This window comes from Asterias rubens, chromosome 6 (genome assembly GCF_902459465.1).
Source record: "Asterias rubens chromosome 6, eAstRub1.3, whole genome shotgun sequence".
Lineage (NCBI taxonomy): Eukaryota > Metazoa > Echinodermata > Asteroidea > Forcipulatida > Asteriidae > Asterias > Asterias rubens.
In genome coordinates, this window is record NC_047067.1 from 1,927,422 (window position 1) to 1,942,364 (window position 14,943).

At 38.7% G+C, this 14,943-nt stretch overlaps 1 protein-coding gene across 9 annotated transcripts in view; it reads right to left on the bottom strand.

Annotated features, from left to right (window-relative positions):
- Positions 1-14,943, bottom strand: part of LOC117291423 (protein phosphatase 1 regulatory subunit 12A-like) — an 82,242-nt gene that overhangs the window by 22,091 nt on the left and 45,208 nt on the right. For 6 of the 9 annotated variants that reach the window (XM_033773079.1, XM_033773078.1, XM_033773083.1 and 3 more), the window contains 6 exons: positions 14,468-14,558; positions 13,518-13,613; positions 12,812-12,883; positions 2,983-3,136; positions 2,451-2,677; positions 786-848 (listed from right to left, as the gene is read on the bottom strand). In XM_033773079.1, coding sequence (XP_033628970.1) covers positions 786-848; positions 2,451-2,677; positions 2,983-3,136; positions 12,812-12,883; positions 13,518-13,613; positions 14,468-14,558 — 703 coding nt within the window. The remainder of the gene's footprint in view (positions 1-785; positions 849-2,450; positions 2,678-2,982; positions 3,137-12,811; positions 12,884-13,517; positions 13,614-14,467; positions 14,559-14,943) is intronic. The other 3 variants (XM_033773080.1, XM_033773085.1, XM_033773086.1) reach the window with 3 other exon arrangements.

The following is a 14,943-nucleotide window of genomic DNA, read 5'->3' on the forward strand; positions in this document are numbered from 1 at the left end:
ACAGTCGCCCAAAATACATGAGTTACCGAAAGTAGTACTCACTGACAACCCACTCACAGCACTCAACGAGTAACAGCACCCAATGAGTAACAGCCCTCTCACAGGACTCGTTGAGTAATAGCCCTCTTCCGCCAATCAGTGAGTAACTCCGTGTGTAATGCGCTTAAAGGACGGTTTATTAACAGCCCTCAATGACTAAACAGCCCCGCCCTCTTGCAGTACTCAGTGAGTGATAGCCCCTTCACAGGACTAGACGAGTAACAGCCCTCTTCCAGCACTCGGTGAGTAACAGCGAACGAGCGAACAGCCCTCTCAATGCACTCAGTGAGTGACAGCCCTCTGAGACTACTCTATCTTCTCTCTCAATAGTACTAAACTAGGAACAGCACTCTCACATCATACAGTAAGGATCAGTACTCAATGATTAACATCCCTGAAGAAGCACTCAATGAGTAACAGACCTTTTCTAGCACACTGTGAGTGACAGCTATCGGCACTCTCACATCCCCAATTCTCAAATTCTCACCTCATACACTCACTTTTCATTCTCAAAAACAACAAAACTAAGATGGGTGCGTCTACCACTTCCATCATTTTGGGAGTCAATTGCTTTGTGCACATTTTGAGTCCCAAAGGTGCGTTTAAGTGTAGTGTGTGTTGTTCAAGGGGGTCTATCACAAACTTTTAAAGTGACACCAAGGCCATGACCAGAGGCAATGGAGGTCACGGCTGCCCTGTTATTCAAAGCATGGTAAAAATTCCCAAGACAAAATGTAAATTCTTACCTTTTCTTCAGGTTTGGATTTCTCTTTATCTTCTAATGGAGAATCTTCAGATCCATCTTCATTCTGGACAGGAACAAAAGACGACGAGAAATATTAAATCAAATCAAAACCAACAACAAACAAACAAACAAAAACGTACACGCTTGATTATGGCAAGAAAGCAGAACGGTGTTGCTAGCAAAACAATCAGAAAATGAAATGACAAGCGAGTGAAAATGACTTAAAGCCATTTCACACGAGAGCAATTTAGCAAGGCTACCTTGCAAATTGATCCTTGTGTGAAAAGACAATAATTTCTGTACTGTTCAAGATCCCTTGTAAAATCTTCTCAAACATTGGTACACTTAAGCAAAGGACCCATACTACATTGCTCTCGTGTGAAAGGGGATAAAGATGATCTTGAGGCAATGACTTCAGTGTTTTACTGATGATTTTTATGTTTTTATATACAGCATAGTTGAATTTGTATATCAAAGTCAATAAACAAAGAAATACAGTACACAGCTAAAGGTTTGGCATTTATTTTTTTATTCACAGAAAAGAATTACTCAAAAATAATTTCATATTTACAATAGTTTTTCCTACACTGACAATCACTGGGTGCTTAAAGAAACCCACTTTGTGTTATAAGACAAATTCTCCTCCAATAGACCATATTAAAAACCACAAATCATTTACATTTAAAGACGTCCATTGCTTTATTTTTCTTGACAAGTACATGTTGCTCATCAACATCCAACAAAATTCTTCAGTTTTACTTTCGCATTTGTAAACCCATTTACAACAGTCGTTTCTTTTGGAATGTTAGTATAAACCAGAAGGTGTAATGTAAGCCAGGTCTGTATATCTGTGACTTTCACAAAATAATCTGTTTTATCCTAAACGTTTCTGACGGACCATTCTATTTACACAGTCGCACTGGTCTCTCTCTCTATCTTTCTTGAAGGCACTGTACAATAATAGCAACTATTCCCTTTTTGTCAAATCGTATATAAAAACTCAAATTGGGTTTGTAAAAAACATCCAGAGGGAAAATTCTGCTTTCATATCTAGAAACATATTTGTAAGTAAATTTGCTCAACAAACTGTATTTTTGTTACCACCTGAATGAAACTTCCAACGGCTAGTTGTGAAATTTGGTTAATACAGGTATGATAATTGGCCCTTGGAAACAAGTTAGAAAATGTTGCATGAAGTATAATTTGTTGTTCATTTTACTTTGTACAGCGCACTGATACCCACCTTTGTGTGATATAGAAGTTCTTATTAATTATTAGTAGGATAGGACCAAGTGTCCTCTTCCCTAAACGAACGCAGTACAATCCCTCAGTTAGTGGTGGTCTTATATTCTTCTTTTAGCCTTCGAGAAAGGCTTTACTAGGGTCCAAACGTCAGGCCATTAACTATTTCTTGCGTTTAATAATAAACAAATAATATTGAGTATTTCTAGTGATGACACTCCTGATAGATGACACTCCTGACAGAAATAAAGAACCTTGCTATATTCACGAAGACAAAGACAATATGTTTCATAGGTCCTTTTGGTTGGTAAGCAGTTTACAACAGCGAATTATATTTTCTCATACATTTAAGTCCTCCAATATTTGCTTATAGAAGTCAAACTACCTGAACGAAGAAAACCTTTCCATTCAGTGAGCAACATACCTCTTCATCAACATAAATTACCCCAGTAGCTCGTCTCCTTTCTCTAGGTCGACGACGGGAGATGGTCGAGAGCTTCTTAGCCGCTTGCTTCTCATCGTCTTCCTTTTCCTTCTCTTTCTCACGCTCTCGTTCTTTCTGCCGTTCTTTCTGCCGATCCTTCTCACGATCTTGCTCCCGCTCCTTTCTCAGATTATCCCGTCGCTCCTTGGCTTTGGCTTCATCTGTATCTGATCAAAAAAGAGGGAGAGGACGAGGTTAATTTCAACAAGTGTTTGGTCAGAAATTTTGAAAAGGGAAATCAAATACATCGTTTCTTTGATTTGGAGAAAACAACTAACAGACTTAAATACAATTTTAAAAACTTCATAAATATCACTGCAAACAGTGCTTTTGATTTTGTTCTTCTTAGTCGTCATGTTTCAAAATTTCAATTTACTTTTTATTTAGAATATTTCTCACGACTCTACAATTACAAAATGTTAAAACTCATTCTAAGAATGATTTCCTTCAAGAAAGATTTTGTTTTAGTTACCTTGGGACGTGAGTCTGGCTGTGCGTATAGAGCTTGGTGTATCAGCAGGAGTAGAACCACCACGCCCTGGTCTGGCGGTAAAGGTTGCCGTTGAGCTAGCTTTATTATCATCATTCAAACGAGCGGATCGCTGCGATGGTGGCGGCTCAGATTCCTTTAAAAAAAGAATAACGAAAAGAAGAAAAAAAATTAACAAATTTGCTGAGTACACAATTCAAACATTTTTTATGAGACGAGAGTAAGCTATGTTAAGTGTGAAGCTCACGGCAATAACATTATATAAACGTTAGTAATGATTTGGATTAATTAGCGATATATGGGATTAACGAATAAATGAATTAAAAAGGTTAGTCATGCATACAGTATTCCTCACCCTCTATAAAAAATTTCATTTTGTGCAACGTTAAAGAAAAGCATGTTAACTATGAATTAAACGGCTGTGCTTCCCAACATAGGCATTCATGAAAAAGTTGAATAGATCCTGCTTAAAACAATGTCACCCCTTCCAAAATTAACCACCCCCCCCCCCCCCCAAGGAAATATGACAAAATAATCAATTTTTTTCAGCTTGTTTAGTATCCCAAAATCTAACATTAATAAAAAATGTTGTGATAAAAAAACAAAAAAACAAGAGTGATTTGATGGTGTACTGACCTAGAGTTAAAGCAGGCATCTCTTCCGTCAGTGTTAGCGGACAGTGTAAAAGCCGGCCGGCCTGTTAGTTGTCTGTGATTCCACGCCTGAAGCTCTTTACTTCAACGGAAAAACAAATTGCAAGCATCCCCCAACTCTCCGATTCGGCAAACATTTTTTACGTCTTAAAAAAAGGAACAAAGTTGAAGCCTAAACTCAGTGTAGCAAGTCATTTAAACCTTGTCTGCTTGAAAACGTAGAATCCAAATTAAGACAACTTCAGCAACACTTAGAAGCAGGAAATGTTTAACCAACATGTTGCAACACCCAATTTGTTTTTGAGTAACTTGCGGACACTTGCTTGAGCTATTGGAGGGTTTGAGCTCCCAAAGGAGAATTTATATTTTACGGAATTTATATTTTCTCTGGGTCAAACTTTTCATCATGACCATCGTTATTAAACTTCATGAAATCTGGCATTTAATGTACTTTTCCACACACCTCATTTGATTCATGCATTTTGCAAACCATCGCCAAAATATAGGAGAATGACAGTCAAATCATGCATATGTACTGTTTTCAAAAAAGAAAAGAAAATGTTGAGATATAATGTAGCACAACTTAAACAGTCACTCCATTCCACATATCCTGCAGAATTTCTATTCCTAGACTTCAGCTTTTTAAATTTTCGTCAATTTTTTCAAAATATTCAAAGCTAGTCGATCAAACATTTATTGTTTACCAAGTTTAAATGACTGTTGTTGATTGAGATCTGTCAGTTTAATACAGTTGTTTAACACACAAAAGTCTGGGTGAAGTTTTAGCTTTTTAACAAGACCGACATTGTCACCTCGGTAAACAGGGAAGGATTTGGCAATCTTGTGAAAATACTGCGACAGTTTTTTGTTGTTTTCTCAGCAAGCAGACTACTCTTTCAGCTGAATCTCTCACATGTGGTTATTGTATGTTTCATTCTAACTTTACCTATCCATCGGAAATTTTGTTGACAAAACCCAATCTTTGATCCTAGGTTGAAACAAGGCTAACGTGTATGTTTCATTTGATGTAAAAAGTTAAATCAAAAGGTTGTGATCGTACAAAAAAAACCAATTCTAAAAGTAGGATAAGGTCTTTTCTTCAAGTCAAAACCGCTTGACCTTCCAAGTTGTCACATTTTAGAGAATATAATAATAATAATAATAATAATAATAATAATAATAATAATAATAATAATAACAACCAGTTTTTATATAGGGCTTTTCACGCCCGAGGGGCGTCTCAAAGCGCTTCCGACATTATGTACCCCTGGTCACTGGGCCTTAATTCATTCCTTAAATCATCTCATTTCCCTGGGGAGTATACAGCCTGTGCGACAATTATATGCGCTACTCGGCTAAACCAATCACAAGAACCATCTCTGCCCTCACAGGTACCCATTTACCCCTGGGTGGAGAGAAGCAATACAGTTAAGTGTCTTGCTCAGGGACATAAGTGTCACGACCGGGATTCGAACGCACACTCTGCTGAACAGAAGCATTAGAGCTTGAGTTCGGTGCTCTTATCCACTCAGCCACGACACCCCAAGAATCACATCAACAGCAATGGGAAAACTTTAGGTTTGAGCAAGATACTTTATAGGTCTTTGCCTCTCCTCCCCTATTCAGGCATGAGATTTGGTCCTAGGAAAATAAATAGGAACGTTTTATGAAGCTCAAGGGCTCACCTACATGTACACCAAATTCAAACTCTGGTGTTTCTGATCAGCAGAGTGTGGGTTCGATTCCTCAGCCGTGACACCTGTGACCTACTTAACCATTGCTTCGTCCTTCGGATGGGACGTAAAGCCATTGGTCCCATGTGTTGTGTAACGCATGTAAAAGAACCCAGTGCACTTATCAAAAAAAGAAGGGGTTCGCCCCGGTGTTCCTGGCTGTGGCTGCTGTATGCACCGTAGCACTTTGTAAACCCTTAAAAGGTGCTAAATAATTGGGTCTCCTAATTCATTACTGCAATTAACCTATCTTTCTGAGAGTTTGTATAAACTCAGCGCCTTGAGTACCTTGTTTGGTAGATACGTGCGCTATATAAGACTTCGATATTATTATTATGATGCTGGCTCGAGAAGACTTTTCAGGCTATTTCATCACATTTTAATCACAATCACAAGGGGAAAAAATTTAAAATCAGATTTAAGTAGGAAGAACATCATGCCTGCTCATGGTTTTAAGGCAAACAGAAAGCCATTCAAATATTTTTAATTCAGAAATAAATTCCGACAAACTCCAGGACTGCACAGCTGCTTTGACACTTAATTCTTTACCAAGTTAAGAACACCCTCGCAGGTTCAACTGCACCTTTAAAGCACTCAGTTTCAACAAGAAGACAAATATGCTGGGGGTTTCAACTCCAAATTTCCACCAGGAGTAACGACATTTTGCATTTTACTTTGATGACCAGACCAGATCCATGTCAACGATTCCAATATAAATGGCCTAATTTGACAAACTGACCCAGATACGAGAAAACCTATGAACCAGACGAGATTTGTTCGGGGTGATAACATCGTCTAACTCGTCCCCTCCGGCAGCCTTAAACTCTTTCTCAGCAACCTATTCTATTATTCTCAAGAACTTGACACTGCTAATGTCTGTCAGACCAGCCAGAACTTCTTATTTGTTAGGTCTAAGGGGGGGGGGGTTGGCTTGTGAGACTTTATAGACTGGTCTTTCATTTGACGGAATGATTGGAATCTCACATGCTGAGGGCTAACTAGACAAGCGGCAGTTTTAAGTACTCTAAGATAGCGACCGTGAGGAGGTGTAAGATGACGAGAAAGATGAAGTCGAGACTTGAAATAGCTTCAAGATGATGATGACGATGATGATAAGGATGACGATGATGATTGAGATATAGTAGGGGAGATGGGGGGTACTTAGAGGTGGTCCAGGAGATGAAAAAGGAGGGGAAGGAAGAGGATTTAAGAGGGAAGGGGGTGCAGAGCGGAAACATAAGATGATTTATATCTCTGAAGATATTTTTAAGATGATTTTAATTGTTAGAAGGGTCAGGCCTTGAATTCGCTCCTGAAGGGGCCAAGCAATTGCCCTCTGATAAGGGGCACTCTGAGAACAATTTTCATTTGGATTGTAACTTTGCAATAGGCACCACAGCAAAAGCGCAGGGCACCATTGCAATCGCTGTTGGTGCAGTTGGTTAATTTGAGGACTCGAGGGTGTTGAATGTTAAATGGATGGTGTTAAAGGGAAAGAATAGTTGAAAGGTAGGATGTGACGCAGCAGCAGGTGGGAGGGAGGGAGGGGGGGGTAGTGGGCAGATGAAGGAAAGACAAGGCTTTTGAGACGGAGTGAGATGAAAAAACAAGATATTCAGACTCTTTGAAGAGACACTTGCCTCTCATTTCTAACTTGCCTAGATTTACTCAAACTTAAATAACTTTTGTTCTATTTCTTGGAATGTGACCAGAAATGTTTTTGTTGTTGTCTAAGTTGCACTCTGTTGTCATTGCAAATCACCTGGCCTATGACAAAGCTCGCCGTTGAAGGTGTAAGCAAGCACAGCAACCCACAGGAAAGTGGATACTGGCAACTGACATCAACACCTTAACGGCATTTAACAATGTGGTTTATCATTGAACATCACTTGCAAAAAAATACCCCCCCAAAAAGAGTTGCGAACAATGTCTGCGATAATTCATTGGAGATGTCTCTCCGTTGAAAACGAGTACTTAAACAAAAGGGATCTGAGGTGTTTTGAGGACGACATCGCTTCGCTTTCCTGTGCAAAACCAAAAGGGACATTGCTAAAAGAAAATAATAAAGTCCAAACAATGGGAGAACAAAGAGAAGACTTTGATTGATGAAGTTAACAAAGATGTATGTTCATGTTTGCCTTTTCATGCGACTTTATTGTGTATCAAATTTTTCATTTTTTTGTTAAAAATAAAAAAAAAAATCAAGTTTTTAAATTTTTGGCTTTCAACTTAAATAAAATTAATTGCCAGCTTTGAAATGCTTCAGCTATCCCTAAAAAGTGCAACACATTGCAGCGGACATGAGCCTCATTTACATAATGATCATTAATATTCAACCAATCAGAGCTGTCAGAGGCACCGTGGGAAAATGTCCTGAGAGGCATCCGGGGTATGTGCAGTATGCGAGGCAGCCTGCGCGTCATGCGGAGAGAAGAAGGGAAAGATGTTCCTTGTCTAATTAAACATCAACTGTCGACAAGACAAGTAGACAACACCTAAAAGGGGCAAGCTGTCTTTAAAGGGGCAACCCTGGTCAGTCAAGCCGTTCGATTTGAGTATGTCAAAATGTCACAATTTTGTCACGCAATGAACATGTTCTGCTCTACGATTCACAACATTAAGCAAAAATTAAAAATACTTCAAAAAAAATTCTGCCTTTTCAATAAATTTTAAACACTTGAGGGCCATTTCACATCATTAAACATTTTGTTTTTAAATACTTAAATAAATTTCCTCTTTTTAAATTTAATTTTAAACACTAGTGACCAGTAAGAGTAATATAGATAAAGATTTTGCTTCCAATTACTTAAGGAAAGACAATGTGAAACGGCGGTCTTTCGTTTGTTATTAAAAGTTCAAAATTTACATCAATGTCCTTAGAGTGTAGCGCATCATTCCAGGGCGCTCACATTACCATTAATGCAGAGACTAAAACGACTGTTTTGTTTCCACGAGTGGCACAATAAACAAGTCACATTTTTCGGAATCCATCCCAATCATGCACAAGGACATTTGTGTCTGTTTAAGACACATGACAGGGGTAGGTTGTGAATTAGTTCATATGTTAACACCATCTGTGGTGCATCAGGGAATAAATGGCACCCTGGTACACAGATGGGATTGGAGTTATGAGTGACCCTCTCTCTACACTAAGCCATAAATTGCTGCTGTGTGTTTTCCTGGTAGCTTGTACTGATCAATTTCTAACAGGGTAATAAAGCATTGTCAGCGACCCTGGATGTAATAACTACATGTAGTCTTCAAGAGTTCTTTGAAATCAGCTTACATAAGTGAATTAAAGGGAATTGTATTTAGTGAGTTCTGTGATATTTTTGTTTTACTTTGGTGATTATCAGTATGATTAGATGCAATATGGTTGTTACACTAGAGTAACTTTGTAAATTAGTAAATTACAAAAAAAAAAATCATTTGTTAAAACATTTAATTCTTTTTAAATGGTCTGGCATTCCGCACGAATAACTATTTTGCCCAGCTCGTGTTTACAATGTGACAACGCAGATTTGTTTATGCAGGAAAACAAACAATAAATAAAAATCTGTCCCTCAGTCTGTTGTTTTCTTTCTTTGTTTTAACAGACACTGCAAAAACATTTTCAGGAATTCGACAATGAGTTAAAATTTGCAGATACTCATAAATATTCATGATGCAAGATGGGATTTTGAGTTAGCAAAGTAAGCTCTGGTAAGCATAGCTTGATCCAGTTAGCAAAGTGAGGTATTGAGGTGGCAAAATCCAGTTAGCAAAGATATTGAGAAGGCGGAATCTAGTTCGCAAAGAGAGGTATTAAAAAGGCAAAATCTAGTATCAGCAAAGAGAGCTATTGTGAAAGCAAATTCTAGTAAGCAAAGACAGTTATTGAGAAAACAAAATCTAGTTAGCAAGGGAGAAATATTGAGAAGTCAAAAACAAGTTGCAAAACAGCTATTGAGATGTCAAAATCTAGTTAGCAAAGACAGCTATTGAGAAGTAAAAATCCAGTTAGCAAAGACAGCTATTGTGAAAGCTAATTCTAGTAAGCAAAGACAGTTATTGAGAAGTCAAAAACTAGTTAGCAAAGACAGCTATGAGAAGTCAAAATCTAGTCAGCAAAGATAGATTAAAAGAGGATCCACGTTATGTTGAGTTTAAAAAGAGACACAGTAGTAATTACAGCAATTGATGAGATTTGACAAATGTGAAATTCCTGAAAAGTAGCTCATGAACCTTGGTTCTTCCTTATTCTAGACCAGGAACCTCTCAGATGTTACAAATCAGGATGTTTACAAATTCTGTGCGTCATCAAAACTACAGATGTTGACACATTGTGGACTACTTGTTTCTCCTTTTGGTGGTTGGTTTACTTCTTTCAAGAAGACTTAAGATAAGGGAAAGTCCTAAAATCAGGAAAAACCCTGAGAAACCAGCTGCCTACATGAATATCTAGTCAATCTAACGAGAGATGATTTAGCAAGAAAATGACACTTATAGTTCACAAATCAAGAACAAGGTTGAGGAAATAATGTCATTTCAATATCAAGAATTAAATAAAGCCAATTGAATGTACTGTAACATTGTAATGTTACATCAATGTACAAATTTCTTGTTCCCCATTGGTGATGAGAGGTAGTGTTTTTATTTTGTGTTAAGCGCCATGAGGCCTGACATAAGGCGCTGTATAAATCCTCTTCTATTTTAATTACTATTATTATTAACTGAAAAAAGAAAAGAAAAAAAAAACACATGCGGAGTTCTTGGTCCGATTTTGTCATTAAAACGAATCCATGATTCAGACACTTGTCAGGCTTCTACCGGCCGACCATAACGGCAAGCGCAAATGAGACGAGCGGAGTACCAGATTTACCCTCGGACATGTCGAAACGACGACATCGCGCGTCACAACTTTGTGAACAATCAAATACACATATACAAACTCTGCATCTCTTACAGGGTACTTAACAAAGCTTCCATCTATATCAGTTCACAGATATTTGTACAAACTAAACTTGAAATGATTTGTTTCCATCTAGACATATTGAGGTCAACATGAAACAGGCAAAATCCACACATTTATTTGTTTGAAAGTTACACATCCTTCATGCCATTTTGTTTTTGCTTCCAGCATGCAAGTTTACGGGAGCCTTTCTCCTTACTCCAGAGGAAACACACATTCTGTAAAAAGTACCTTACAGATTTGTCGTTTATTTTGGAATTTTATTTTTAAAGATTTGATGATTTGGTGATTTGATGATAAAACAGATGTAAAAGAAAGAAAACAAATCTTCATAGAGCTGCTTACGCTGGACATTTTGCTTCTTTATTTATGTGATGGATTTTAAACTGTGCAACTTTTGGCGAGTAAAGGAGTTTAACCCTTTGGTGCACAAGCCAGTCGCTAGCGACACGTCAAATTAGACTTTGATAAACAGTCATAACTTAAAAACCACAACACCCATAAATACCGCCCTCATTTGGTTCTTAGAGCGATTGTTAAGATTTCAATTTTTTATATTAAATTAATCTGTGCACCAAAGGGTTTAGTATTCACAGTTACAGTGGTGATCTGGCGAAGAAAATGAGCAAGGATGTCACTGAAAGTAGTGAGAAGGGATTCTCTAGGGTTTCACTTCCCCAGGGAATAGATCTGTAGTGTGAACAAGAGAATGCACAATTTACTTCACAAACATGCAGACTATCAATACAACACACAGCAGGTGGGTTACAGGCCAATTTTACACGTACACAACAAAGTGACTAAATCAAGCCACACTTTCAGCCGGACGCCAAAACATCGACATGCCACGTTTGGAAATGAAGTACAAGAAGCGCAACACAATTGGGCCTTGGCTTAATTTCTTTTTTTCACAACCCAAGTAAAATAGGATCACAACTGGGGTCGGTTTCACAAAGGAAGTCCTAACTTAGGACTAGTCCTAGGACTCTTTAGGAGTTATTAAAAACTTAAGGCTTGTCCTAAGTTAGGAGGATTAACTCGTCCTAACTTGAGATAAGACTAGTCTTAGTGAAATCCATCCCTGGTCACATTCTATCAAATGACAAAGTCACTTTTTGATTAAGCCTCAAATACAAAGCGTATCTGAGTAGACATAATATTTGTATATGAAAGTCGTGTATGTGTAAAATTGGTCTTAAGATAGGGTGCGAACGGCTGCCGTGCAGAGTTACGGTTGTCAATTATTTTCTTAAGAGCAATAAGACTTCTGCGAGTGGATTATGATGGTAAGGTTTGGTTTGCCCTCCACCATTTCAGTTATGCAAACGCTTTTAAAGGATAAGCAGATGCCTTAGGTTGGATTCGAACCCACACTCTGCAAGAGTCTCAAGCAGCTTACAAGAATAATTATACAAATCATTACTCGCAACTGAGAAGCTGAACTGCGAAGGATGTGCCTGCAACGTGGTTAAGCAGCAGGCATGCAAGGGTGCCTTTGGCAGCCAGCCACACCAAACTCATTTGACCATGGATCCCAAAGCCAGAGTTTGACAGATTTGATTTTTCGAGAGGAAAAACCAGAGAGCCTCAAGGAAAACGGCTTTGGCATAGGCGAGAACCAACGCACAACTCTACTTACACATGGCCCTAGCTGGGATTCAAACCAGGGCCACAGTGGTGAGAGGCGAGTGCTTTACCCACACCCAAGCCACAAAATGTCTCAACCAAAAAAGCTTGTAAAAGATGTTAAATTTGCATCGGGGATAAAGAATATTAATTTTGGTTTTTACCCATACACCGATGTGTGTTAGCACTGTATACTCAGTACCTCCCCGAGTCCAGTGAAAAAATATCACAGGCATATTACTCGGGTGGGATTCGAACCCACGACCCTTGCAATTCTAGAGCAGTGTCTTACCCACTAGACTACTTGAGATTGCTCGGTAGCTAGAGGCAGTTCGAATCCTATGTTTGGCAGCGGGTACCGCATCGATATAATAGATGTTTAAAACAGCTTGCACTAACACATCCAGCTTGTCACCCACAACCATGGCTGGAACATGGAGGCAAGGGGCTCTGTTGGCCTGGTATTGACCTTTAAGATTTTGCAATGGAAGTGTCCTTTGCAAAACGAAAATGGCCTTGCCCTCTCAAAAATGAAATGCCAGCCCAGCACAACATACTGGGTTAATTTGGTTGAATGTGAGCATCCTGTTGCTTTCATAATCGATTTCAAGCAATCAAATTTGGCAGCAGAAGAAAATGTTACATGAACAAAAAAGCAGCAAATTTATGTTTTCCTTAGCGAAGAGCATAGCGCACATCGTGGCAAAGCTTTCTAAAGCACAGCAAAGCTTGCATACAACTATGACAAATGAGGGGACAAATGGAGGTGGTACAGGGGAGACTACGAAGGGAGTGGTAGAGGAATGACTGTGAGAGGGGGAGTAAATGAAGACCCAGGACAAACATACCTCCTCATTCCTAAATGAAACACGTCCCACTCGCCGTAGAGGTCTTGTTGGTTCTTCTTCTTTCTTATTGTCCTAAGAAGTCATAAATGTGTGTATCATAAGGCTTCCCAGCATCAAATACAACCCCAAACTTTTAAAATGTGAATGAATTCTCAATCATTGAATGGTTTGCTCGCCCCCCCCCAATGCAGAAAACACCAAGTGTTTTCATGATACACTGATGCATGTACCACATCCCACAGATTTTCTTTCTTATTGTCCTACAAAGTCATAAATGTGTGTTTCATACGGCTTCCCAGCATCAAATACAACCCCAAACTTTTCAAATGTGGATGAATTCTCGAGCATTGAATGCCCCCCCTCCAAAAAAAAAAAAAAAAATCTCCCATCAGAAAACACCAAATGTTTTGACGAGCACACCAATACATGAACCACACCCCATAAAACCAACACATTCCACATTTCACCAATGATAAAACCAATGTGCTACAGCACAAGTAACAACATATAATACAAACAATTATTGCAGGTTGTAAAAGCGTTTTTTTTTCTTTACCATCTTCTAGGCGTGTAAGCGGCTCCCTTTAGGCAAGCGCCCTCATTGACAGTTTTTTTTATTATTAAATCAGCAACCTCCTGGTTAGGCTTCCCCGCAACATCAGTTACCCTAGCAACCATAGGAAAAGCTGAAACATGTCCAGCTTACCTTTTGGAGTTCATTCTTAGTCTCCTTGTCTTCTTTGTCGACCTTCTTTTCCCGGATGGCCGTCTTAGCACCTTCTAAATCTTCTGCCGTCACTCCCTGTCATCCAAAAAAACCAAACACAAACAACAGAAAGATGGAGATTACATAATTAAAAAAATAATACTGGGTTATTATAGAGTGATTTATCACCCCGCATATCAAAGTTCTCATTATTTTATCCTGCAAGGTATGCGGAGCGGAGGTGCATTTTTTTAAGAATGAGTTCTCTTCCTTCATAGTTTACAAGGTGCTGAGGTGCAACTTGCTGCCAGTCGAACCGCGAACACCGATTTGCACTGATAAGTGCACTGGGTTCAGAACTCACGGAACCTACGGATTTACGTCACATCCAAAGGATGTAGCAATAATGGTTAAGCGTGTAGCTCAAGTCCTGACCGGGACTCGAACCCACACTCTGTTTTTCAGATTACATTGTGCTTCTTCTTCTGCCCAACTACATGGTTTCAACTCCAGGTGCAAGCAGGTGGTTGGAAGGCACTGCCGAGTATACTATCACCGATACTTCTGTTTTGAATCTTGACAAAAAAAAGTAGGAATATTTTCAGGAATCATCAAAAAACCCCATGGCTTGTGTACTTTGGACTTTTGTGGCAAGGGCTAGTTTGGAAGGAGAGTTTACCGAAAGTAGGAGGGCTATTGTATTCTCTCATTCCCAAAATCTTCTCAGATAACTTCACTATCTTATCCATTCATTCCTAGTTTTACATGATTACATTGTCTTTCCTTTCCATTAGCACCTACAAAGGGTCATCGATTCAAGCCCTATGGTTTTCTTGATGGCCCTCCGCTGAACTTTGAATTTTCTTCAATGCCATTGCTTTATGACCTATTGTTTACTTGAGTGGAAATTAATAAACAAACAAGCGATTTGTTACTTTGTTTTAACCTACCTGAGTTGACCTTCTAGATGACCTTTCCCGCTTGGCTCTGGCCCTGCGTTGCGTTTCCGACTCATCATCCTTTGCAGGTGTCATATATGACCTATAATCGTACACAATCAATTAACTCTCGGTTCAAATTGGAACGAAAATGACATCAGTTACGATAACAATTGTTAACGGAATACCCGCTGTTACTCAGGAGGTGTTGTTATTATTATTAATTATTGTAAAAACGTCACGATGGAGGGATGTGGGAAAGATTTTGTGGATGAAACCATTTTTTCAGAAATCACACCACGCATGATCATGAACCAGTTACAAAGGAAATTAACCACTCCAAAAATTGATATCACATTGAAGACTTGTTAATAATAACTTGTTCAAAAATTCATTTCAAGAGACAAAAAAAGGGAAAACGTCAACAAGTTTGTTAAATTTGGTTTAGAATGGTGAAAGGGTTTTGCACACAGAAAGGAAATATCAGT